We start from the raw sequence: 27544 nt of genomic DNA, 5'->3' as shown, positions 1-27544 counted from the left end.
AGGTATTACTTCCAATTAGTGCTCCAGTATTTATATTCCACTCTTTTAAATTTTACTACATCAATTGGAGATAATTACTGTCTGCAGAGTTTTGAGTAACAGCTAGAGTAGATGACAGGCATTATTTACTCCCAAAGACTCTTCTGGTTACTCTTATTCACGTTTTCATTCTAAATGTCTTACAGTAAGTAAGTAGTTACAATCATAAAACACCAGGGCCTTGGAATTTCCAGGAAAACCCACCGCAGCGCCTCGACGCGTCCAGAGATCGTCGGTGCCGGCTCCGCCAACGACGCGCCCAACCAGCCCCACGGCTGGGTGCCGGCTCACCACGCTTCGGGTGCCGGCTCTGCAGGTGCTGAGACATTCAAGATTGGTTTTGTATATTTTGTATTATTTTCTCTATTCTTATCAGTAGCATTAGTAAAACATTGTTAATATTTCCAGCTCTCTTCTCTCTGTCCTTCTCCCCCTCCCGATCGCCTGTCAGAAAAGGAAAACAGCCCCAGCGGGCAGCTCATTACTTTAAAATGCCATTCACATACGTACATACCAGAGCCCCCAAACCCGGGGGTCAGCGCCCCGAACAGCCGCAGCCACGTCCCACAGGCCGGCAGCCGCCCCCCGGCACGCTGGGGACGGACGACGGTGCCGTGTCTCCCGCTCCGGCGCTGCTCCCCCCACCGGGGCTGGGGGTCTGCTGAGCATGGGGCGGTCACAGTTCCCCCTGAAACACAGCAATTCCACATGAGAGTTCTTGAAACATAGCCCCTCGTTTTGCACGTTTCCAGAAAGCATTTCTTATGTCAACTGCCTGATGACAGGCTTGTCTTTTGTAACTTAATCACACTATACATTAATTTAGCAGCTTCTCTTGAATTCCCCCCCTTGCAATATACTTGCAAATTCTTTGGCAGTACAAATCTACGAAATATTATCACCTCGTGCTGTGGTACAGCACAAGTATTTGTTACCCGCCTGCAGTGCCAAACAGAACACTGTAGCACAATGTAAGTCAAAATGGCTCGCATCAAAATCAGAGTCATAAGATCAACGCTGACAGAGCTCTGAAGCCGCAGCTCCTGCCGGTTCTGATGGTTCTTTCTTATCTGGCACCTCTGACTGCTTGTGTTTCTTATCTGGCACCTCTGGCTGCTTCGGGTCAAGCAGCGTCTCTGCCCCCTGGCCGTGCGCTGCAGTACCCGAGTTTCGCCACAGGGCGGCAGCACTGAGGCGCGCCGCGGCACCGCATTGGGGCAGCCGGGTGCAGCACCGCGCTTTGTCCACAGGACGGCGACACTGAGACCCGCCGCGGCACAAATGGCATTTCTGTCCCCCCAGAAATCCTGGGTCCCTCCGGAACTCCTGGGTCCCCCTCCGGAACTCCTGGGGGAAAAAAACATGCCCCTGGCGGTGGGGGGCTGTGCTGGTTTTGTTACAAAACAAGCTTCTCTTTTAGTGAATTTGCCTGTCAGCTAAAGCTTCATATTAGCTGCATTTTCCTGGACAACCAGATACATGTTGTGGTAAACAGAGCAATGGAATGCTAACTTGTTGCTAAGGTCACATTCACATCTTGCAAGAGGGGCAACAAGAAACAGGTGACCGAGAAACTGACCAGCTGTGTATAACATCCCATTCACGTGAATACTTCATATAAAAGTGGGAGATCGTGAGGATCTTGTCCTCTTTGTCCTTTTTCGTCCCTTCTGCTTATGGCGACATTAGGCGAGTAAGCTTGTGAGGGGGCCAGAGGCAAAGGGACGTGCCCTGAGGAGAACAAATCGAAAGGTTCTTACCTCTGAGAACCCCGCGGGTCACACGGCGTCTCTGCACCGGCACCTGCCCCCGGCCGGCTGGCGCCTCCTGCTCCTCTGCACTCCTCCAGATGCCCTCCTCAGCTTTAATGGGTTTTCCTTTCCCCAAAATATTACTAGACATTTTTGATGGTGACAGCCATGACTCAGATACCTCAGTAGAGAAAAGGAAGTTCCATTTATTTGATGTGTGCTTGCATTTTTCAGCTCAGAATTTAAAAATGCTAATAGAGAGCTTGGCCCTCAATATACTTTTTAACGGAAATTATGTGAATATACTACATATTAGAGCAGCCTCTTGACATCAGGAAGGAGACCTGTCTTAACAGTTATGCTGCTGAAGAACATTAAATGAACAATATACATCTTGTCCTGTTAAAGGGCTTTACAGAAGACCATAATAAAGTTTTCTGTGAGATGTGGCTCTGGGCTGGTTCAGACCATCTCTTCCCCAGTCCATCTCTCCTTTAAGTACCAGAAATAAGCTTCCACATGGACAAGGGGTGGTTTAGGAAAAGTCAACAGACTAGGAGGCATTTATATGAAAAGCACTTAAATTATCTAATCTCTGTAGCTCATTTAAGGACTGCTAGGGAAAGAGAAGGTAGAGATAAAGAAACTTAATGAGGTCAGGCCAAAAAAATCAACACATGATCAGCAATCAAATGCTTGCTAACTGCTGCCTGGTCACTGTAAGTGATGAGTTTGACAGTTTCTCAAGAAGGGAGACCATTACAAAAATAGTAAGAACGTTCCACTAAAAAAAACCCCACTGAGCCAGTATTAAAGCCATAGTAAACAGTGAAAGCCTAGTAAAGCACTGTTAGTCATTGCTGAAGTATCGCTAAGCAACCCTTTAGCCTCCTCAGGACTGGATCAGCTTAATCACAGCAATAACTCACAGCCCCTCAGCCCTGCTTGCAAGGTTTAGTTTGAAGGGCTGTGTAATTTCCTCTGACACTCGAGTGAGAGTTGCCACTCCAACTCCCAGCCCCTACAGGACTGCAGATCCCAGGGGTTCCAGAAGCCAGGCTGCAGGACACAGCAGCCAATTCATCCTAAAAGACACACAATGTTAATTCATCCTCACACTTCACTTCTTTGCTGGTTGATAATCAGCAGCTGATACCCATTTCAGTACTGATTTAAAGGAGCTCAGCCTTGTTCTTGCCCAAAGCTAGACTAGCTGCAGTCAAGATTTCTGCTAAAACTGGATTTAACTCCAGTAAAAGACTGAAACCAGGGAACTCCTGGGCACAGACCTCATTGGACTATTGCTCTGAGGTGGCAGCTTACTGCTAGGCATTGCTACCATTTCCCATCTTTATTTTGTATGCCATTTACATCTGTACCATCTCAGCAGGACCTCCAGAGTGGTCCTTCCCTGTATATTAGTAATAAATCACCCACCAGAGTGAATTCAACCAGGGTGCCAGCCCACTTGGTCTAGTCTCTAAAGCAAGCTCCAAAGAAAGACAAAAGGAATAAGTGACTTGACCATCACCAACCTGATGTGAAACTCAATGTGATGAGAGGTCAATTAGAGAAGAGCACAAATAAACTGATACTTCAAAAAAAGCCAAGGAGCCTGAGAAAAACAAGTTAAGCAAGTCTTGCAGGTATCCCTAGTGCTGCCCACCCTGTGGTCCCAGGCGCTGGGGAAGCAGCATCCGGCAACACATCCACTTTCCCAGACTGCAGCCAACAACACGGGGAGTTCCCAGACACCTTCCCAGCCTTTCTTTGCCTCCATCTGAACATCATTCTCAGATTAGCATAGCTATACTAACAACCAAGCTCCTCAGCCTACACAGTGCTTTGACAAAGGTACAGCCACTTTCATCTCCAGTCTGACAGATGTCACACAGCTGTGTATAACATCCCATTCATGTGAATACTTCATATAAAAGTGGGAGATCACGAGGATCTTGTCCTCCTAATGGATATTGGTCTCCAAATTGTAGCCTGGGAAATGAAACGATATGCTGGAAGAATCGAAGCAAAGCAAATCCCTTGGAGGAAATGGGGGATTTAAGGAGATCTTGGCAGAATCCTGCCTCTACTGATGTCAACGAACCATGGAAAGCCCCCGATGGATTATTTTGGATATGTGGGAACAGAGCTTAGAACGAGTTAATGCCTAAATGGAGAGGGTCTTGTACAATAGGGATAATTCAACCAGCATTTTTCCTTTTCCCAAAGGAAAAAGGGAGTCATCTGGGGAAACCTCTGTACGAAACTTTAAAGAGAGAGAAGAGGGGTTTAACAAATGTCCCCATAGGAGGAACGCAAACTTGGAGAGATGATGAATGGCCTGCGAAAAGGATAATTGAATACTATGATCCAGCCACCTGGGCCCAAGATGGAAGCTGGGGATACCGTACCCCAATATACATGCTAAACCGAATTATCCGGTTGCAAGCAGTGGTTGAAATAATAAGCAACCGGACAGCTGAGGCACTGAATCTCATAGCAAGACAATTGTCTCAGACCAGGGCTGCAGTGGACCAAAATCGGGTAGCCTTAGATTATCTTTTAGCTGAAGAAGGGGGTGTCTGTGGGAAATGGGATACTTCTGAGTGTTGTTTAGAAATAGATGGTAATGGGGAAGCTATCATGAAAACAGCAGAGGAGATAAAACGAGTTGCGCGTGTCCCAGTACAGAAATGGAATTCTATACTTACCGGCCATTGGTGGGATCACTTCTTTGGGGGAGCTGTTTGTACCGTGTATGATCCCGTGCTTTATTCGGTTAATACATTCAGTACTCCAAGCCATGCAAATCTCAGCCGTGCCTATAGATCCTGAAATGGCAACAAAAGGAACAGGGTATAAATTGATGATTTTCAAAGATAACACCAAACTGGACCTGGCCGCCGCTAGGCAAGTACTAGCTAACGTTGAGGCCAAAGCACGAATCAAGAGGATAAAAAGAAAACGTGGCAACTGTCAAAAATGCAGCTGTGATTCGTGTTAAGATGTTGAAGGTTTACAGATATAACCAAATGAGGCACGTGCTCTGAACCTGGAAAAAGGAAAAGCTGTAGTTTTTGCCGTTCCAGTGCACGGTCAGAACCAAGGCCTATCCAAGAATTAAACCCAACTACGGTACGCCTCATCGCTACATACAGAGCCGGCTTTACACCGCAACGGAGCACCGCAACAACCGGTACCAAAAGCCCGGCCCCAGCTCTCAGCAAAGAAAGACTCCTCACCCGTCCACGCGCGTCCCCACGGCGACCTGACCGAGACCAGGAGTCTCTCCACAGAAATCCCCGGGGCGCGCCGAGAGAGTCCTCGACTCCACGGGTCCTGCGGCCGCACAGAGCGGGTCCTCTGGCCGCCTCGCCGCCCGAAACGGGGAAAGAAACGGGACGGCAGAGTCAGCGGCGCTGCTAAGCCGCGTGCTGTACTGCATTGGATGAGGTTAGTTATAACCGTTTGGTTTCTCGCTGACAACACATCTGTTAATTATTAGTTAAATATAAACTAAGCTCTCAGCTTCTAAACAACGTGTTACTTAACCTTCCGTCTCCCTCCTCTCATGCAGAAGGATCTAAAAGGCGAAAAATGTCCCCTCACCGTGCAGGCGCTCAGAAAGCATTTCCCTCACGTCAACCGGTTCATGAGGGCTACATCTTCTATAACTTCATCGCAGCATATGTTAACTTGGCAGCTTCTCTTCAAAAGCGAGAAGAGAACACAGGGACAGGCACCTGAAAAAACAAGGCAGAGAACAAAGCAGCTGGGAACATCGTGTCATTTACACATGCACGTACCACCACCCCCCAAAAGTGGGGGGGCTCCCCTAGGAAAACAAAGCGGGGGCAGCGCCCCAAACAGCCGCAGCCCCCGGCCCGCAGGCCGGCACCTGCCCCCCGGCACGGCAATGCTGCTGGCCAGCCTGAGCAGGGAGCTGTTCGTGCCGGCCAATATCGATACCCCCCTTCGCTCTCTCGCGGGAGAGCAAGTTCTTCAGCTTTCTGGGCAGAAGTCCCTGGAGGTAAAGGTTCAGCTCCCATTACCTGCTGGGCAGCCGTCCCCGCACGCCCGGCTTCACGTACCCCTTGCTTTACGCAAAGCTGCTTCCATCAGTGACCCGGGAGTCTTCGGCATCCTCCGGCGGCCGGTCCTTTCAATCCGCTCCTGCTGTTGCCAAGCATTCGTGGGCCACCGACTGCAAGACAGATCCACTGAGGAAAGAAGCCGCACCGACAACGTTAGCAGTAGCAATATTTACACCATTAAACGTTCTAAGGAGGCACCGAGGGAGGGATGTTGTTTGCACACAAACGGGGACCTGACCCCCGTCGGGGGGACGGACGCTGACACGCGGAGACCTGACTGCGAACCCCGCGGGTCACACAGCGTCTCTGCCCCCTGGCAGCTTCTCTTCACAAGCGAGAAAACAGGGACAGGTATCTGAAAAAACAAGGCAGAGAACACAGCAGCGGGGGGGACAGAGGAAAAGAGGCCGGAAGAGCACCGAGGAACAGGGCAGAGGAAGAAACAAATCGGCGCGGCGGGGCGGAGACGGAGGAAAAAAGCCCGGCACGGTCAATGGGACAGAGAGGAACGCGGCCACGGGCAGGGAGCGGGACACGGGGACGCAGCGAGAAACCACGGGACGCGGGGAGATACCAAAACGTCGGCAAAAAAGACTCTCTAACACTGTTCTGAAAGTGTTAAACGGTAGGCAATTTCAATACAGCGCACCGCACGCTCAAGGATCGCCCCTGTAATCGAGCGTGCATGTGACTCACGCTTCTTGGTGTTGATTACGTCTACCTATTGGATATTCCTTTGCTCCCAGCGCTTAGTTAATGCATTAGACGGAAGCTCTTTCCATAACCCCACCCTTCGCTGGCAGTCCATCCTTGGTGTGCCAGCGTGTCCACCAAGGGTCTCCAGCGGTCCCCGGTGCCCCCCCGCCCCACTGTCGGCTTCTCAACCTCATTTCTTGAGCACGCCCACTGTCATTTTGTGCTGCTACTCAAGTAGCTCCTTCTCCATTCAGTGGAACGTTCCATTTTCCCAGCCTGCGAGCCAAGGACATCCCGCTTTGCGCCACCTCCAGTCCCTGTAGAGCCAGTTTTTCTCTGTTAGGTTTCTGTTACGTTAGGCCTGGTCTTGCTACCTTATGCCGAGGGTTTTCTAAAAGATTTTTGTCCCTCCTATCAACGGGAAGCAAGAGGGAGAGCAACAGGCAAAACCGATGGCAGAGCGAGAGAGACCGCGGGGAGCACAGGGGGCTGGAGGAAGAAAGAGAGGAATGAGGAGCCCCGCCGAGAGACGGAGGGCAGGGAAAAAACAACAAAAAAAGAGAAAAACGGGGCGGGGGGCAGCACGAAGGCTCAGAACAGGAACGAGGATGGGAACAGCGCCGTACAGAATGAAGAAAGCCAGCAACGCTGAGCACGACAAAGGCAAAGAGAGAGAAGACGAAGGGAGGGAGGAAGGAAAGAGAAAGACAGGAAGGTCGGGGGACAGAGCAGCACGTACAGACACAGAGAGGAAGAGAACAGCGGGGGGACACGCACACGGACGAGAGCGCAGCGGGGGGACGGACACGAGAGCGCAGCGGGGGGACGAACACGAGAGCGCAGCGGGGGGACGGACACGGACACGAGAGCGCAGCGGGGGGACGGACACGGACACGAGAGCGCAGCGGGGACGGACACGGACACGAGAGCGCAGCGGGGGGACGGACGCACACGAGAGCGCAGCGGGGGGACGGACGCGGACACGAGAGCGCAGCGGGGACAAGAGAACAGCAGGGACAAGAACGGGCCAGAGAAAGCGTGGGGAAAAAGGAGACGGAGGGGCAGGGAGGCACCAGGACACAGAAGCCGGGGACGAGGCCCGAGGGCCAGGGACTCACAGCGGCTCTCGCTTTCGGTGGCTGCCAGGAGGCTTCTAACAGCTCAGATGCTCCTGTCCCCTCCTCTCCTCCCTCGGGGCGCTCGGCCGTCCTCAGCCTAGGAGAACACAGTGGGGTGTCAGGGCTGCTACGAGACGAGGCTTCGGGGACACGGAGCCTCGCTGGCTCGCTCGCCACGCAGCCGTCCCGCTCCGGGATACGCGCACGGACCTGCCGCGCACGTTGACGGCCTGGCCCGCTGCACGCCACGCAGAGAGATCCTTTGCCACCCGGAGAGAGGGGCTCCCTCTCTTGCCCGCCGCAGGAAGCAGACGTCGGGCCGACGGCCCCGCATTTCTTCCTCTTTACCTCTCCGGCTCCAGCCGCGGCAGCACCCGTCCACGGACGGGACGCGCTCCCCCGTCCCTTTTCCTGACGCGCTGCCAGACGAGCCTCGCCAGCCCGAGGCGGGCGCAGCCGACGGCATCCCCGGGGTGGCAGCAAACAGCCGCATCCTCAGCATGGCATCTGGGAGCGGGAAAGAAGAAGCAGCAGCCGTTAGCACCGTAGCTCACCCCTGCCTGAGCCTGCTCCTTCCGCACGGGCCACCGGAGAGGTGCCGAGGGCCGGCCTGCCGCCTTTACCGTGGGGCTCGGGAGCGGCCCGGGAACACGGGACGGGTTCGCAGGAGCTGCCGCAGCTGGGGGCGGCTGCACGGGGCGAGCAGGGCCGCGGGAGGAGGCTCAGGGGGAGCTCTGGCGAGCTGGGGACGCACCCGGCATCTGCCCCCGGCCGGCTGGCGCCTCCTGCTCCTCTGCGGCACGCTGGCCAATACACTGACAATACACCTATTAGTTAAATAGAAACTAAGCACTCTGCTTCTAAACAACGTGTTATTTAATCTTCTGTCTCCCTCTTGTCATGCAGAAGGATCTAAGAGGTGAAAAATATCCCCTCAGCATGCAGGGGGTCAGAAAGCATTTACCTCACATCAACTGGTTAATGAGGGTATGAGTTCTTATAACTTCATCACAGCATACACTAACTTGGCAGCTTCTCTTGAATTCCCCCCTTTGCAATATACTTGCAAATTGTTTGGCAGTATAAATCTACAAAATATTATCACCTCGTGCTGTGGTACAGCACAATTATTTGTTACCCACTAGCAGTGCCAAACAGAACTCTGTAGCATAATGTAAGTCAAAATGACTAGCATCAACATCAGAGTCATAAGATCAACGCTGATGGAGCTGTGAAGCCCCAGCTCCTGCCGGTTCTGCCGGTTCTTTCTTATCTGGCACCTCTGGCTGCTTGTGTTTCTTATCTGGCACCTCTGGCTGCTTCGGGGCAAGCAGCGTCTCTGCCCCCTGGCCGTGCGCTGCAGTACCCGAGTTTCGCCACAGGGCGGCGACACTGAGACCCGCCGCGGCAGCCCCGGGCGAGCGCTCGCGCCGCGTGTCGCGGGAATCCCGAAAAAAAAACCCAAAAAACAAACGCAACAAAACAAAAAAGCACACGGAGAGCCGCGGCACGAAAGCCGCGCCTACAGGACACGGAACCCGCCGCGCCTCGCCCCGAGCTCCCGCCGAAGCGGCGCCCCACCACCGAGCCTGCAACCGCGCCTCAGCTCCGCTTTTAAACGTGCCCCCACTAACGGGGGCTGCGCCGCTCCCGGAGGGACTGCCGGACCAGGCACGGGCGCTGCGCCGGAGGGAGACGCGGCTCCAGACCGCAAGCCTTCAGCGCACCTGCCCTCGGGGTCGCACGCCGCCCACCAGCTTCGCCAGCTCGGCCGTAAGGGCGGGGGGGAAACGGAGCCCATCCCGCTCCCCCCGTTCCAACGGCACGGTCCCCGTGGCCGCACTCACCTGCCGCGTCTCTCGCCGCTCCGTTCCCCTCGCGCTCTCCCGCCGTCCCGCCGGCCGCAGCGAGCGCTCCGCAGCAGCCCCGACACCCGTTCCCGTTCGCTCCCGGTTACCCACCCCCCCCAAGGCGCTCGCGGTTTGGACATGCGCAGTAGGGATACCGCAGCACCCGCCCCTTGCCGCGTCCCGGTTGGCTGCCTAGGACACGTCAATCACCTCTCTCGCCGCCTATCAGCGCTCGCTATTGGGGCATGCGCAGTAGGGAGACCGCAATGCCCGCCTCTTCGGCAACATCATTGGCTGCCGGCAGCACGCCAATCACCATGTTCTCCGCCTATCAGCGCTCGCTCTTTGGGGCATGCGCAGTATGGAGCCCTCAACGCCCGCCCCTCTGGCAACCTGATAGGCGGACAGAGTGGCAACTGACGTGCCTAGGCAGCCAACCAGCGCTCCGCCCCTCCAGCCCTCCAGCCCTCCCGCGCCAGCTGATTGGCCCGCTCTGAATCCTCTCAATCCTCACCCGCACGGCCTCTCCTTGGGGAAAAAACATGCCCAAACACTAGGGAGCCGTGGGGAAACCAGTGAGAGACAAGACGGACAGCAGCAACGGCAAGTGCAATCTGGCTTCAATTCTGATCGTGCACTTCAAAGCCTCTCTCAGTCCTACCAATGACTGTTCCTTTTCTGGAAGGACAAACTTTCTTACCTGAACATCCTAAATTGAAGACTCCACGGAACAGAACGGGGATTGAGCCGCAGGACAACAGGCCATCGATTTACACTAATGGGGAAAAAAAAACCCTAGAAGTCAACCCCAAATTTAAAATTGTACGTGTCTTTTCCAAGCAGAATGAGCCTGTGATTCCACAAAAAAGGAGGGCAAAGAGCAGGTCAGCTTATCAGAGAAAGACAGTGACAGGGAGCCAGACAAGGTGACACAGAGAGAGGGAGAGCGAGGCAAACGGGACGGAGAGGCCAAAATGAGCGCTCCACAGCCTCCCCCACCTCGCCCCGAGACACCACGGACACGTTTGCAAGGCAGGCAGCTGTTCAAACGGGATTGAGTCGGCACACTCTGATTGGCTGCTTTACACCCCACCGCGCCATCCTCCTATTGGATGCGCCTTCCGCGGTCCGCGCCCAGGTGCCCGCCTCACGTCGGACCTGACTGAGGACTGCGCACTTTGGGCATGCGCAGTACGGACAAACCAACGCCCGCCCCTCCGGCAACCTGATTGGCTGCCTACGCACATCACTTGCCATTCTCCCCGCCTATCAGCGCTCCACCCCTCCTGCCCTCCCGAGCGATCTGATTGGCCCATTCTGAATCCTCACCATTTAGAAACAGCCGCTACTTAGTGGTTCCTTTTTACTTCTCTTTTTTAAAAAAAAAAAAAAAAAAAAAAAAGTAACGTTTTGACTCCGTTTGGTTCTGAGCGTTGTTGCCTCCAATCTCATGGCTCTGTTATAATTTAAATACTAAACACTCCCCATTACTTTCTACTTTACTACTGTTTAAAATCTAAAGCTTCCTTACTTTGTTTCCTATGCAGTCATTCGTGCCTGCCTGCAGTTTATTTCATAACGGTTGTGCAAATGGAGCTACCAATGACTCCACATTAGTTTTCTGCCTTTACCATTTCAAAGGAATTCCAAACAATGTGGTTTTTAAACTAGGATTCAGATTGGGAATAACTGCTGCCTAGTTCACCAACAAGTAATAGCTGAAATTAAATTCAGTTATTGCTCACACCTAAATAATTTCATTTATTTACACTTTAACATTTTTATCATTACATTACTACCAGCCGGATTAACTAGCACACATTATTTTTTATTATAAACTAGAGGTTTTTTCTCCACAGGTATTACTTCCAATTAGTGCTCCAGTATTTATATTCCACTCTTTTAAATTTTACTACATCAATTGGAGATAATTACTGTCTGCAGAGTTTTGAGTAACAGCTAGAGTAGATGACAGGCATTATTTACTCCCAAAGACTCTTCTGGTTACTCTCATTTACGTTTTCATTCTAAATGTCTTACAGTAAGTAAGTAGTTACAATCATAAAACACCAGGGCCTTGGAATTTCCAGGAAAACCCACCGCAGCGCCTCGACGCGTCCAGAGATCGTCGATGCCGGCTCCGCCAACAACGCGCCCAACCAGCCCCACCGTGCTGCCGAGGCTGCGGCAGCGCGACGGAACCGACCGGAGCGGGGGGAGGAGACTCAGCCCGGCAGGTACCGCACGGAACGGGAAACACCGGGCAGCGCAACTTCATTTCAAAGGAGGAACACGCACATGGAGCACAAAGGATGTTGTTCTGCACGGGACACGCACTGTCCTTGGCAGCTGCATGGCAACGTTGGCTCTGTGACTTGGAGATCTGGTGGCAAATGAGGGAGCTCTGCACGTTGCACCTCTCAAACCTGCACACAGAATCACACTGCACCCCGCAGGTGACACCAGAAACTAGGAAGCCTCCAAAAAGAATTTACAACCCCACACCCAAACCAGTTACACTCACCTCCACAACCAGTCCTGCTCTACACACATCTCCTTCTCCTTCACACACCCTTCAACAGCCAGATCCACAGCCGGCTCCTCACGGTCACTCACTGCACTAAACGCAGCAGGGCGGGGGGAGAAAGCTAAAGGAAATTTTTTAAAAACTCCCTGTGGTTTTTTTGGTGGCAATTTGGCGTTATTTTTGTTGGGGCTTGGGGGACATGCTGGGGTGTTTTTCGTTAAGGAAACTGCTGTTTCAGCCTGCAAGTGAAAACAAACCACACGCACAAGGCTGGACACGGTCGAAGAAGTCCCAGCTCGTCCGGCAGTCGCTGACAGCGCGTCCGTTCAGCCGTCTGCCCACCCTGACGCGCTTGCCCCCAGACGGACTGGCTGGACACACACACGTGTACTGGGGAACTCGCACCAGCGCCGCGTTCTGGGGACGAGGGAAGGACAAACCAGAAATCAATCCTGCAAGAATCCGTCTCTAAAACACCGTAGATCAACAATGACAGTCGTAAGTCACAGAGACTCCTCATTTTCTCTCTGACTCTCACAACAGTAACAAGTCCCGAAGGATGGAAAACACCAGGATAGGCTGGGAACAACAACAAAGGTAGGTAAAAGAAGGTGAATGGGGGCTCTCAGGGCCCCAAAAGACAAGCTCAGCTGTCCTGAGAGGAGTAGATGGGAATCAGAGGAGTTCTGAGGGGATCACAGTGGGGGGCTGTCCTGGCTTTCTCTTGAATTCCCCCCTTTGCAATATACTTGCAAATTCTTTGGCAGTATAAATCTACAAAATATTATCGCCTCGTGCTGTGGTACAGCACAATTATTTGTTACCCACTAGCAGTACCAAACAGAACACTGTAGCATAATGTAAGTCAAAATGACTAGCAATCAAAATCAGAGTCATAAGATAAACGCTGACAAAGCTCTGAAGCCCCAGCTCCTGCCGGTTCTGACGGTTCTTTCTTATCTGGCACCTCTGACTGCTTGTGTTTCTTATCTGGCACCTCTGGCTGCTTCGGGGCAAACAGCGTCTCTGCCCCCTGGCCGTGCGCTGCAGTACCCGAGTTTCGCCACAGGGCGGCAGCACTGAGGCGCGCCGCGGCACCGCATTGGGGCGGCCGGGTGCAGCACCGCGCTTTGTCCACAGGACGGCGACACTGAGACCCGCCGCGGCACAAATGGCATTTCTGTCCCCCCAGAAATCCCGGGTCCCTCCTGAACTCCCGGGTCCCTCCGGAACTCCTGGGTCCCCTCCTGAACTCCTGGGGGAAAAAAACATGCCCCTGGCGGTGGGGGGCTGTGCTGGTTTTGTTACAAAACAAGTTTCTCTTTTAGTGAATTTGCCTGTCAGCTAAAGCTTCATATTAGCTGCATTTTCCTGGAGAACCAGATACGTGTTGTGGTAAACAGAGCAATGGAATGCTAACTTGTTGCTAAGGACACATTCACATCTTGCAAGAGGGGCAACAAGAAACAGGTGACGGAGAAACTGACCGACTGTGTATAACATCCCATTCATGTGAATACTTCATATAAAAGTGGGAGATCATGAGGATCTTGTCCTCTTTGCCCTGTTTCGTCCCTTCTGCTTATGGCGACATTAGGCGAGTAAGCTTGTGAGGGGGCCAGAGGCAAAGGGACGTGCCCTGAGGAGAACAAATCGAAAGGTTCTTACCTCTGAGAAGTTGTCCTGGACTTTGGTTCCACCAGCAGCCGTCCTGTGGTCCCGGCACAGCCTGGGGATCCCTGACCCGCACCACCACAACCTTTAACAGGACACTGGGCCGTTCTAGAGCCTGAATGACAAACAGCAAGTATTTCTCTAGGACAGCTTTGATGGGGGATTGTTCTGTTTTCCCTGCAGCGGACAGGGAGAAATTTCTCCTCCTCACAGTGCCACTGAACACCCTGCCCGTGATTCTTCAGGCATTTTGGGGCTGTGAGCCCCCAGCTCTCGCTGGCCTGCTCCTCCGGTAACATCATCGTCACCCCCCGAGTCCCCCCATTGATTCACTCCAAAAAAAAAGGTAGAAAAGGAAAACAGCCCCAGCGGGCAGCTCATTACTTTAAAATGCCATTTCCAGACGTACATACCAGAGCCACCTCCAGAGAAATCCCTGGGGCGCGCCGAGAACGTCCTCGACTCCACGCCGCCCTTGCTGCCGAGAAGATGACGAACTCGGCTGCGGCTGCAACCTGGTCGGCCAGAGAGGCAGAGGGTGTAGAAACCTGGACCTGATCCTCTTGCTAGGAGTGGGGACTTACTGTTCCCAACTTAGCCTGGCCAACCCCTGTACCAAATGCTATGAGCGCATGAGAATAGGACGACTGACACAGGATGTTCTCAGTTAGCACACTCATGTTAATTCTGGGTGTTATGACAGAACAAAATTGGAAAAATGTGAAATCCAAGGGCAGAAGTTATGGGTAGCAACTCACCTAGGGAAAGGTGGACTCGGTGTGGGCTCTGTCTCCTGCCCTAGGGGAGAACAGAGTATCTATTTTACACAAGCCGCTATGTGGGGCTGTTCAGATGGAGGGGGGTGCAAGATCAGTATAAGGAGGAGTTAGTTAAGAGTGCCACTCAGGAATTGAAAAGAAGGCAAGAGAAACAGAAACTGGTACCGAAAAATAGCGATCGGTATGAAGAAATAAGGAAAAAAGACAAGGGATTACAATTACCAACAGTAGGGAAAAACCTGTTTATAGGTCTTATGGAAAAGATAGCCCGGGAATTAAATGTCACATCATGCTGGATATGTGGGGGGTCTCCAACGGCAGAACGGTGGCCTTGGAGAGGAGAGAGCGTAAGCCCAGAAGGATTACTGGGATGGAACAGAACTCACGTAACTCGAGAAAAAAGACCAGAAGGATGGGTATTAAGTCACTTAATAATAGAGCAGATATGCCTGTCAAGGGATGATGGTAAACTGGATTTTACTGAATACGCTGGACAAACCCCTTGTAAGTTAGCGTTACGGGCAAATTCATCAAATACCTCTATTCCTCCCACTCGGTGGCCAGGTCCACCTAATGGATATTGGTCTGGAAATTGTAGCCTGGGAAATGAAACGATATGCTGGAAGAATCGAAGCAAAGCAAACCCCTTGGAGGAAATGGGGGATTTAAGGAGATCTTGGCAGAATCCTGCCTCTACTGATGTCAACGAACCATGGAAAGCCCCCAATGGATTATTTTGGATATGTGGGAATAGAGCTTAGAACGAGTTAATGCCTAAATGGAGAGGGTCTTGTACAATAGGGATAATTCAACCAGCATTTTTCCTTTTCCCAAAGGAAAAAGGGAGTCATCTGGGGAAACCTCTGTACGAAACTTTAAAGAGAGAGAAGAGGGGTTTAACAAATGTCCCCATAGGAGGAACGCAAACTTGGAGAGAGGATGAATGGCCTGCGAAAAGGATAATTGAATACTATGATCCAGCCACCTGGGCCCAAGATGGAAGCTGGGGATACCGTACCCCAATATACATGCTAAACTGAATTATCCGGTTGCAAGCAGTGGCTGAAGTAATAAGCAACCGGACAGCTGAGGCACTGAATCTCATACCAAGACAATTGTTCAGACCAGGGCTGCAGTGGACCAAAATCGGGTAGCCTTAGATTATCTTTTAGCTGAAGAAGGGGGTGTCTGTGGGAAATGGAATACTTCTGAGTGTTGTTTAGAAATAGATGGTAATGGGGAAGCTATCATGAAAATAGCAGAGGAGATAAAACGAGTTGCGCGTGTCCCAGTACAGAAATGGAATTCTATACTTACCGGCCATTGGTGGGATCACTTCTTTGGGGGAGCTGTTTGTACCATGTATGAACCCGTGCGTTATTCGGTTAATACATTCAGTATTCCAAGCCATGCAAATCTCAGCCGTGCCTATAGATCCTGAAATGACAACAAAAGGAACATCGTGTCATTTACACGTGCACGTACCACCACCCCCCAAAAGTGGGGGGCTCCCCTAGGAAAACAAAGCGGGTGCAGCGCCCCAAACAGCCGCAGCCCCTGGCCCACAGGCTGGCAGCTGCCCCCCGGCACGGCAATGCTGCTGGCCAGCCTGAGCAGGGAGCTGTTCGTGCCGGCCAATATCGATACCCCCCTTCGCTCTCTCGCGGGAGAGCAAGTTCTTCAGCTTTCTGGGCAGAAGTCCCTGGAGGTAAAGGTTCAGCTCCCATTACCTGCTGGGCAGCCGTCCCCGCACGCCCGGCTTCACGTACCCCTTGCTTTACGCAAAGCTGCTTCCATCAGTGACCCGGGAGTCTTCGGCATCCTCCAGCGGCCGGTCCTTTCAATCCGCTCCTGCTGTTGCCAAGCATTCGTGGGCCACCGACTGCAAGACAGATCCACTGAGGAAAGAAGCCGCACCGACAACGTTAGCAGTAGCAATATTTACACCATTAAACGTTCTAAGGAGGCACCGAGGGAGGGATGTTGTTTGCACACAAACGGGGACCTGACCCCCGTCGGGGGGACGGACGCTGACACGCGGAGACCTGACTGCGAACCCCGCGGGTCACACAGCGTCTCTGCCCCCTGGCAGCTTCTCTTCACAAGCGAGAAGAGAAAACAGGGACAGGTATCTGAAAAAACAAGGCAGAGAACACAGCAGCGGGGGGGACAGAGGAAAAGAGGCCGGAAGAGCACCGAGGAACAGGGCAGAGGAAGAAACAAAGCGGCGCGGCGGGGCAGAGACGGAGGAAAAAAGCCCGGCACGGTCAATGGGACAGAGAGGAATGCGGCCACGGGCAGGGAGCGGGACACGGGGACGCAGCGAGAAACCACGGGACGCGGGGAAGATACCAAAACGTCGGCAAAAAAGACTCTCTAACACTGTTCTGAAAGTGTTAAACGGTAGGCAATTTCAATACAGCGCACCGCACGCTCAAGGATCGCCCCTGTAATCGAGCGTGCATGTGACTCACGCTTCTTGGTGTTGATTACGTCTACCTATTGGATATTCCTTTGCTCCCAGCGCTTAGTTAATGCATTAGACGGAAGCTCTTTCCATAACCCCACCCTTCGCTGGCAGTCCATCCTTGGTGTGCCAGCGTGTCCACCAAGGGTCTCCAGCGGTCCCCGGTGCCCCCCCGCCCCACTGTCGGCTTCTCAACCTCATTTCTTGAGCACGCCCACTGTCATTTTGTGCTGCTACTCAAGTAGCTCCTTCTCCATTCAGTGGAACGTTCCATTTTCCCAGCCTGCGAGCCAAGGACATCCCGCTTTGCGCCACCTCCAGTCCCTGTAGAGCCAGTTTTTCTCTGTTAGGTTTCTGTTACGTTAGGCCTGGTCTTGCTACCTTATGCCGAGGGCTTTCTAAAAGATTTTTGTCCCTCCTATCAACGGGAAGCAAGAAGGAGAGCAACAGGCAAAACCGATGGCAGAGCGAGAGAGACCGCGGGGAGCACAGGGGGCTGGAGGAACAAAGAGAGGAATGAGGAGCCCCGCGGAGAGACGGAGGGCAGGCAAAAAACAAGAAAAAAAGAGAAAAACGGGGCGGGGGGCAGCACGAAGGCTCAGAACAGGAATGAGGCCGGGAACAGCGCCGTACAGAATGAAGAAAGCCAGCAACGCTGAGCACAACAAAGGCACAGAGAGAGAAGACGAAGGGAGGGAGGAAGGAAAGAGAAAGACAGGAAGGTCGGGGGACAGAGCAGCACGTACAGACACAGAGAGGAAGAGAAGAGCGGGGGGACACAGAGACGAGAGCGCAGCGGGGGGACACACACACGGACGAGAGTGCAGCGGGGGGACGGACGCACACGAGAGCGCAGCGGGGGGACGGACGCACACGAGAGCGCAGCGCGGGGACGGACGCACACGAGAGCGCAGCGGGGGGACGGACGCACACGAGAGCGCAGCGGGGGGACGGACGCACACGAGAGCGCAGCGGGGGGACGGACGCACACGAGAGCGCAGCGGGGGGACGGACGCACACGAGAGCGCAGCGGGGACAAGAACGGGCCAGAGAAAGCGTGGGGAAAAAGGAGACGGAAGGGCAGGGAGGCACCAGGACACACAAGCCGGGGACGAGGCCCGAGGGCCAGGGACTCACAGCGGCTCTCGCTTTCGGGGGCTGCCAGGAGGCTTCTAACAGCTCAGACGCTCCTGTCCCCTCCTCTCCTCCCTCGGGGCGCTCGGCCATCCTCAGCCTAGGAGAACATGGTGGGGTGTCAGGGCTGCTACGAGACGAGGCTTCGGGGACACGGAGCCTCGCTGGCTCGCTCGCCACGCAGCCGTCCCGCTCCGGGATACGCGCACGGACCTGCCACGCACCTTGACGGCCTGGCACGCTGCACGCCACGCAGAATGACCCTTCGCCACCCGGAGAGAGGGGCTCCCTCTCTTGCCCGCCGCAGGAAGCAGACGTCGGGCCAACAGCCCCGCATTTCTTCCTCTTTACCTCTCCGGCTCCAGCCGCGGCAGCACCCGTCCACGGACGGGACGCGCTCCCCCGTCCCTTTTCCCGACGCGCTGCCAGACGAGCCTCACCAGCCCGAGGCGGGCGCAGCCGACGGCATCCCCGGGGTGGCAGCGAACGGCCGCATCCTCAGCGTGGCCTCTGGGAGAGGGAAAGAAGAAGCGGCAGCCGTTAGCACCGTAGCTCACCCCTGCCTGAGCCTGCTCCTTCCGCACGGGCCACCGGAGAGGTGCCGAGGGCCGGCCTGCCGCCTTCACCATGGGGCTCGGGAGCGGCCCGGGAACACGGGACGCCTGGACTGGGGGGTCTGCTGAGCATCGGGCGTTCACAGCTCCGCCTCTGAAAAACAGAAATTCCAAATTAGAGTTCAGCGGCTGAAAAAAATAGAGCAGGAGAAAGCAGAGCAACTAGTCAGGAGAAGGGACAGGAGAGCAGCTGAGCTAACGCAGGATTCCAGGGAAATGGGCTGCCTCGAAACGCAAGGCAGCCTTGAGAAACCAGAGCGACTGGAGCAACGCCAGATGGCATTAAGACAAACTGACACTGTTTAGGACACGCTCAGTATAAAAGCAAACACTCCCACTGGTGCGGGAAAGCATCTCGCGCCTTCCCCGCAGCAGCGCCACAGAAGACAGCCCTGTGAGGCCACGGGACGGGCTCGTACTGAAACGGAGCAATAAGCGAGACAGCAGAGTCAATGACACTGCTGAGCAGGCAATGTTTCTTTCATCAGCACTGGGGAGCTCCAGGGGTCGTCCTCTGTAAGTGCTCCCACGACTGGATGCTCTTGCATTGCTTGTAGTCACACAACTGCTACATATTCATTACAATTTTGGGGAATTTTAAACATACAATATATCTAGCCTAAGAAATTATTGATTATGTTAGTTATAAATGTTTCATTTCCCACTGACAATACACCTATTAGTTAAATAGAAACTAAGCACTCTGCTTCTAAACAACGTGTTATTTAATCTTCTGTCTCCCTCTTGTCATGCAGAAGGATCTAAAAGGTGAAAAATATCCCCTCAGCGTGCAGGGGGTCAGAAAGCATTTACCTCACATCAGCTGGTTAAATGAGGGTATGAGTTCTATAACTTCATGGCAGCATACATTAACTTGGCAGCTTCTCTTGAATTCCCCCCTTTTCAATATACTTGCAAATTCTTTGACAGTATAAATATACAAAATATTATCATCTCGTGCTGTGGTACAGCACAATTATTTGTTACCCACTAGCAGTACCAAACAGAACACTGTAGCATAATGTAAGTCAAAATGACAGGCCATCAAAATCAGAGTCATAAGATCAACGCTGACGGAGCTCTGAAGACGCAGCTCCTGCCGGTTCTGACGGTTCTTTCTTATCTGGCACCTCTGACTGCTTGTGTTTGTTTCTTATCTGGCACCTCTGGCTGCTTCGGGTCAAGCAGCGTCTCTGCCCCCTGGCCGTGCGCTGCAGTACCCGAGTTTCGCCACAGGGCGGCGACACTGAGACCCGCCGCGGCAGCCCCGGGCGAGCGCTCGCGCCGCGTGTCGCGGGAATCCCGAAAAAAAAAACCCAAAAAACAAACGCAACAAAACAAAAAAGCACACGGAGAGCCGCGGCACGAAAGCCGCGCCTACAGGACACGGAACCCGCCGCGCCTCGCCCCGAGCTCCCGCCGAAGCGGCGCCCCACCACCGAGCCTGCAACCGCGCCTCAGCTCCGCTTTTAAACGTGCCCCCACTAACGGGGGCTGCGCCGCTCCCGGAGGGACTGCCGGACCGGGCACGGGCGCTGCGCCGGAGGGAGACGCGGCTCCAGACCGCAAGCCTTCAGCGCACCTGCCCTCGGGGTCGCACGCCGCCCACCAGCTTCGCCAGCTCGGCGGGGGGAAACGGAAACGAACACCTCCGCGCCGCGCCGGTCCATTCCCCTCCCCCCGTTCCAACGGCACGGTCCCCGTGGCCGCGCTCACCTGCCGCCTCTTCCGGCGATCCGTTCCCCTCGCGCTCTCCCGCCGGGCACCGACCCCGGTTCCCGTTCCCTTCCGGTTACCCCCCCCCCCCCTCCACCGATCGCCGCCATAAGAGCTCGCAGTAGCGGCATGCGCAGTAGGGAGACCGCAACGCCCGCCTCTTCGGCATCCTGACTGGCTGACGGCGACACGCCAGTCACCATTCTCTCCGCCTATCAGCGCTCGCGCTTGCGCACATGCGCAGTACGGAGCCCTCAACGCCCGCCCCTCCGGCAACCTGATAGGCGGACAGAGGGGCAACTGACGTGCCTAGGCAGCCAACCAGCGCTCCGCCCCTCCAGCCCTCCAGCCCTCCCGCGCCAGCTGATTGGCCCGCTCTGAATCCTCTCAATCCTCACCCGCACGGCCTCTCCTTGGGGAAAAAACATGCCCAAACACTAGGGAGCCGTGGGGAAACCAGTGAGAGACAAGACGGACAGCAGCAACGGCAAGTGCAATCTGGCTTCAATTCTGATCGTGCACTTCAAAGCCTCTCTCAGTCCTACCAATAACTGTTCCTTTTCTGGAAGGAGAAACTTTCTTACCTGAACATCCTAAATTGAAGACTCCACGGAACAGAACGGGGATTGAGCCGCAGCACAATGGGCCATCGATTGACACTAATGGGGAAAAAAACCCCTAGAAGTCAACCCCAAATTTAAAATTGCACGTGTCTTTTCCAAGCAGAATGAGCCTGTGATTCCACAAAATGGACGGCAAAGAGCAGGTCAGCTTATCAGAGAAAGACAGTGACAGGGAGCCAGACGAGGTGACATAGAGAGAGGGAGAGCGAGGCAAACGGGACGGAGAGGCCAAAATGAGCGCTCCACAGCCTCCCCCCGCCTCGCCCCGAGACACCACGGAAGCGTTTGCAAGGCAGGCAGCTGTTCAAACGGGATTGAGTCGGCGCACTCTGATTGGCTGCTTTACACCCCACCGCGCCGTCCTCCTATTGGATGCGCCTTCCGCGGTCCGCGCCCAGGTGCCCGCCTCACGTCGGACCTGACTGAGGACTGCGCACTTTGGGCATGCGCAGTACGGACACACCAACGCCCGCCCCTCCGGCAACCTGATTGGCTGCCTACGCACATCACTTGCCATTCTCCCCGCCCATCAGCGCTCCGCCCCTCCTGCCCTCCGGAGCGATCTGATTGGCCCATTCTGAATCCTCACCATTTAGAAACAGCCGCTACTTAGTGGTTCCTTTTTACTTCTCTTTAAAAAAAAAAAAAAAAAAAAAAAAAAAAAAAAAAAAAAAGTAACGTTTTGACTCCGTTTGGTTCTGAGCGTTGTTGCCTCCAATCTCATGGCTCTGTTATAATTTAAATACTAAACACTCCCCATTACTTTCCAATGCTGTTTAAAATCTAAAGCTTCCTTACTTTGTTTCCTATGCAGTCATTCGTGCCTGCCTGCAGTTTATTTCATAACGGTTGTGCAAATGGAGCTACCAATGACTCCACATTAGTTTTCTGCCTTTACCATTTCAAAGGAATTCCAAACAATGTGGTTTTTAAACTAGGATTCAGATTGGGAATAACTGCTGCCTAGTTCACCAAGAAGTAATAGCTGAAATTAAATTCAGTTATTGCTCACGCCTAAATAATTTCATTTATTTACACTTTAACATTTTTATCATTACATTACTACCAGCCGGATTAACTAGCACACATTATTTTTTATTATAAACTAGAGGTTTTTTCTCCACAGGTATTACTTCCAATTAGTGCTCCAGTATTTATATTCCACTCTTTTAAATTTTACTACATCAATTGGAGATAATTACTGTCTGCAGAGTTTTGAGTAACAGCTAGAGTAGATGACAGGCATTATTTACTCCCAAAGACTCTTCTGGTTACTCTCATTTACGTTTTCATTCTAAATGTCTTACAGTAAGTAAGTAGTTACAATCATAAAACACCAGGGCCTTGGAATTTCCAGGAAAACCCACCGCAGCGCCTCGACGCGTCCAGAGATCGTCGGTGCCGGCTCCGCCAACGACGCGCCCAACCAGCCCCACGGCTGGGTGCCGGCTCACCACGCTTCGGGTGCCGGCTCTGCAGGTGCTGAGACATTCAAGATTGGTTTTGTATATTTTGTATTATTTTCTCTATTCTTATCAGTAGCATTAGTAAAACATTGTTAATATTTCCAGCTCTCTTCTCTCTGTCCTTCTCCCCCTCCCGATCGCCTGTCAGAAAAGGAAAACAGCCCCAGCGGGCAGCTCATTACTTTAAAATGCCATTCACATACGTACATACCAGAGCCCCCAAACCCGGGGGTCAGCGCCCCGAACAGCCGCAGCCACGTCCCACAGGCCGGCAGCCGCCCCCCGGCACGCTGGGGACGGACGACGGTGCCGTGTCTCCCGCTCCGGCGCTGCTCCCCCCACCGGGGCTGGGGGTCTGCTGAGCATGGGGCGGTCACAGTTCCCCCTGAAACACAGCAATTCCACATGAGAGTTCTTGAAACATAGCCCCTCGTTTTGCACGTTTCCAGAAAGCATTTCTTATGTCAACTGCCTGATGACAGGCTTGTCTTTTGTAACTTAATCACACTATACATTAATTTAGCAGCTTCTCTTGAATTCCCCCCCTTGCAATATACTTGCAAATTCTTTGGCAGTACAAATCTACGAAATATTATCACCTCGTGCTGTGGTACAGCACAAGTATTTGTTACCCGCCTGCAGTGCCAAACAGAACACTGTAGCACAATGTAAGTCAAAATGGCTCGCATCAAAATCAGAGTCATAAGATCAACGCTGACAGAGCTCTGAAGCCGCAGCTCCTGCCGGTTCTGATGGTTCTTTCTTATCTGGCACCTCTGACTGCTTGTGTTTCTTATCTGGCACCTCTGGCTGCTTCGGGTCAAGCAGCGTCTCTGCCCCCTGGCCGTGCGCTGCAGTACCCGAGTTTCGCCACAGGGCGGCAGCACTGAGGCGCGCCGCGGCACCGCATTGGGGCGGCCGGGTGCAGCACCGCGCTTTGTCCACAGGACGGCGACACTGAGACCCGCCGCGGCACAAATGGCATTTCTGTCCCCCCAGAAATCCTGGGTCCCTCCGGAACTCCTGGGTCCCCCTCCGGAACTCCTGGGGGAAAAAAACATGCCCCTGGCGGTGGGGGGCTGTGCTGGTTTTGTTACAAAACAAGCTTCTCTTTTAGTGAATTTGCCTGTCAGCTAAAGCTTCATATTAGCTGCATTTTCCTGGACAACCAGATACATGTTGTGGTAAACAGAGCAATGGAATGCTAACTTGTTGCTAAGGTCACATTCACATCTTGCAAGAGGGGCAACAAGAAACAGGTGACCGAGAAACTGACCAGCTGTGTATAACATCCCATTCACGTGAATACTTCATATAAAAGTGGGAGATCGTGAGGATCTTGTCCTCTTTGTCCTTTTTCGTCCCTTCTGCTTATGGCGACATTAGGCGAGTAAGCTTGTGAGGGGGCCAGAGGCAAAGGGACGTGCCCTGAGGAGAACAAATCGAAAGGTTCTTACCTCTGAGAACCCCGCGGGTCACACGGCGTCTCTGCACCGGCACCTGCCCCCGGCCGGCTGGCGCCTCCTGCTCCTCTGCACTCCTCCAGATGCCCTCCTCAGCTTTAATGGGTTTTCCTTTCCCCAAAATATTACTAGACATTTTTGATGGTGACAGCCATGACTCAGATACCTCAGTAGAGAAAAGGAAGTTCCATTTATTTGATGTGTGCTTGCATTTTTCAGCTCAGAATTTAAAAATGCTAATAGAGAGCTTGGCCCTCAATATACTTTTTAACGGAAATTATGTGAATATACTACATATTAGAGCAGCCTCTTGACATCAGGAAGGAGACCTGTCTTAACAGTTATGCTGCTGAAGAACATTAAATGAACAATATACATCTTGTCCTGTTAAAGGGCTTTACAGAAGACCATAATAAAGTTTTCTGTGAGATGTGGCTCTGGGCTGGTTCAGACCATCTCTTCCCCAGTCCATCTCTCCTTTAAGTACCAGAAATAAGCTTCCACATGGACAAGGGGTGGTTTAGGAAAAGTCAACAGACTAGGAGGCATTTATATGAAAAGCACTTAAATTATCTAATCTCTGTAGCTCATTTAAGGACTGCTAGGGAAAGAGAAGGTAGAGATAAAGAAACTTAATGAGGTCAGGCCAAAAAATCAACACATGATCAGCAATCAAATGCTTGCTAACTGCTGCCTGGTCACTGTAAGTGATGAGTTTGACAGTTTCTCAAGAAGGGAGACCATTACAAAAATAGTAAGAACGTTCCACTAAAAAAACCCCACTGAGCCAGTATTAAAGCCATAGTAAACAGTGAAAGCCTAGTAAAGCACTGTTAGTCATTGCTGAAGTATCGCTAAGCAACCCTTTAGCCTCCTCAGGACTGGATCAGCTTAATCACAGCAATAACTCACAGCCCCTCAGCCCTGCTTGCAAGGTTTAGTTTGAAGGGCTGTGTAATTTCCTCTGACACTCGAGTGAGAGTTGCCACTCCAACTCCCAGCCCCTACAGGACTGCAGATCCCAGGGGTTCCAGAAGCCAGGCTGCAGAACACAGCAGCCAATTCATCCTAAAAGACACACAATGTTAATTCATCCTCACACTTCACTTCTTTGCTGGTTGATAATCAGCAGCTGATACCCATTTCAGTACTGATTTAAAGGAGCTCAGCCTTGTTCTTGCCCAAAGCTAGACTAGCTGCAGTCAAGATTTCTGCTAAAACTGGATTTAACTCCAGTAAAAGACTGAAACCAGGGAACTCCTGGGCACAGACCTCATTGGACTATTGCTCTGAGGTGGCAGCTTACTGCTAGGCATTGCTACCATTTCCCATCTTTATTTTGTATGCCATTTACATCTGTACCATCTCAGCAGGACCTCCAGAGTGGTCCTTCCCTGTATATTAGTAATAAATCACCCACCAGAGTGAATTCAACCAGGGTGCCAGCCCACTTGGTCTAGTCTCTAAAGCAAGCTCCAAAGAAAGACAAAAGGAATAAGTGACTTGACCATCACCAACCTGATGTGAAACTCAATGTGATGAGAGGTCAATTAGAGAAGAGCACAAATAAACTGATACTTCAAAAAAAGCCAAGGAGCCTGAGAAAAACAAGTTAAGCAAGTCTTGCAGGTATCCCTAGTGCTGCCCACCCTGTGGTCCCAGGCGCTGGGGAAGCAGCATCCGGCAACACATCCACTTTCCCAGACTGCAGCCAACAACACGGGGAGTTCCCAGACACCTTCCCAGCCTTTCTTTGCCTCCATCTGAACATCATTCTCAGATTAGCATAGCTATACTAACAACCAAGCTCCTCAGCCTACACAGTGCTTTGACAAAGGTACAGCCACTTTCATCTCCAGTCTGACAGATGTCACACAGCTGTGTATAACATCCCATTCATGTGAATACTTCATATAAAAGTGGGAGATCACGAGGATCTTGTCCTCCTAATGGATATTGGTCTCCAAATTGTAGCCTGGGAAATGAAACGATATGCTGGAAGAATCGAAGCAAAGCAAATCCCTTGGAGGAAATGGGGGATTTAAGGAGATCTTGGCAGAATCCTGCCTCTACTGATGTCAACGAACCATGGAAAGCCCCCGATGGATTATTTTGGATATGTGGGAACAGAGCTTAGAACGAGTTAATGCCTAAATGGAGAGGGTCTTGTACAATAGGGATAATTCAACCAGCATTTTTCCTTTTCCCAAAGGAAAAAGGGAGTCATCTGGGGAAACCTCTGTACGAAACTTTAAAGAGAGAGAAGAGGGGTTTAACAAATGTCCCCATAGGAGGAACGCAAACTTGGAGAGATGATGAATGGCCTGCGAAAAGGATAATTGAATACTATGATCCAGCCACCTGGGCCCAAGATGGAAGCTGGGGATACCGTACCCCAATATACATGCTAAACCGAATTATCCGGTTGCAAGCAGTGGTTGAAATAATAAGCAACCGGACAGCTGAGGCACTGAATCTCATAGCAAGACAATTGTCTCAGACCAGGGCTGCAGTGGACCAAAATCGGGTAGCCTTAGATTATCTTTTAGCTGAAGAAGGGGGTGTCTGTGGGAAATGGGATACTTCTGAGTGTTGTTTAGAAATAGATGGTAATGGGGAAGCTATCATGAAAACAGCAGAGGAGATAAAACGAGTTGCGCGTGTCCCAGTACAGAAATGGAATTCTATACTTACCGGCCATTGGTGGGATCACTTCTTTGGGGGAGCTGTTTGTACCGTGTATGATCCCGTGCTTTATTCGGTTAATACATTCAGTACTCCAAGCCATGCAAATCTCAGCCGTGCCTATAGATCCTGAAATGGCAACAAAAGGAACAGGGTATAAATTGATGATTTTCAAAGATAACACCAAACTGGACCTGGCCGCCGCTAGGCAAGTACTAGCTAACGTTGAGGCCAAAGCACGAATCAAGAGGATAAAAAGAAAACGTGGCAACTGTCAAAAATGCAGCTGTGATTCGTGTTAAGATGTTGAAGGTTTACAGATATAACCAAATGAGGCACGTGCTCTGAACCTGGAAAAAGGAAAAGCTGTAGTTTTTGCCGTTCCAGTGCACGGTCAGAACCAAGGCCTATCCAAGAATTAAACCCAACTACGGTACGCCTCATCGCTACATACAGAGCCGGCTTTACACCGCAACGGAGCACCGCAACAACCGGTACCAAAAGCCCGGCCCCAGCTCTCAGCAAAGAAAGACTCCTCACCCGTCCACGCGCGTCCCCACGGCGACCTGACCGAGACCAGGAGTCTCTCCACAGAAATCCCCGGGGCGCGCCGAGAGAGTCCTCGACTCCACGGGTCCTGCGGCCGCACAGAGCGGGTCCTCTGGCCGCCTCGCCGCCCGAAACGGGGAAAGAAACGGGACGGCAGAGTCAGCGGCGCTGCTAAGCCGCGTGCTGTACTGCATTGGATGAGGTTAGTTATAACCGTTTGGTTTCTCGCTGACAACACATCTGTTAATTATTAGTTAAATATAAACTAAGCTCTCAGCTTCTAAACAACGTGTTACTTA

The 27544-nt window shown here is 52.5% G+C and overlaps 1 protein-coding gene across 1 annotated transcript; it reads right to left on the bottom strand.

Annotated features, from left to right (window-relative positions):
* Positions 1–26947, bottom strand: LOC309443167 (uncharacterized protein). The gene is made up of 6 exons (XM_082059894.1): positions 26913–26947; positions 26748–26825; positions 14163–14264; positions 13744–13864; positions 554–727; positions 1–358 (listed from the first exon to the last, which is right to left on the bottom strand). Exons 2-6 carry the CDS (start codon positions 26797–26799, stop codon positions 166–168), a joined length of 642 nt encoding a protein of 213 aa, XP_081916020.1. The 5' UTR covers positions 26800–26825; positions 26913–26947; the 3' UTR covers positions 1–165.
* Positions 26948–27544: the final 597 nt, after the last annotated feature.

Source organism: Streptopelia decaocto (assembly GCF_964273445.1).
Source record: "Streptopelia decaocto genome assembly, chromosome: 8".
In the NCBI taxonomy this organism is placed as follows: Eukaryota; Metazoa; Chordata; class Aves; order Columbiformes; family Columbidae; genus Streptopelia; species Streptopelia decaocto.
Note: the sequence above shows the minus strand (reverse complement) of the source record. Positions and strands in the feature narration are given on the sequence as shown.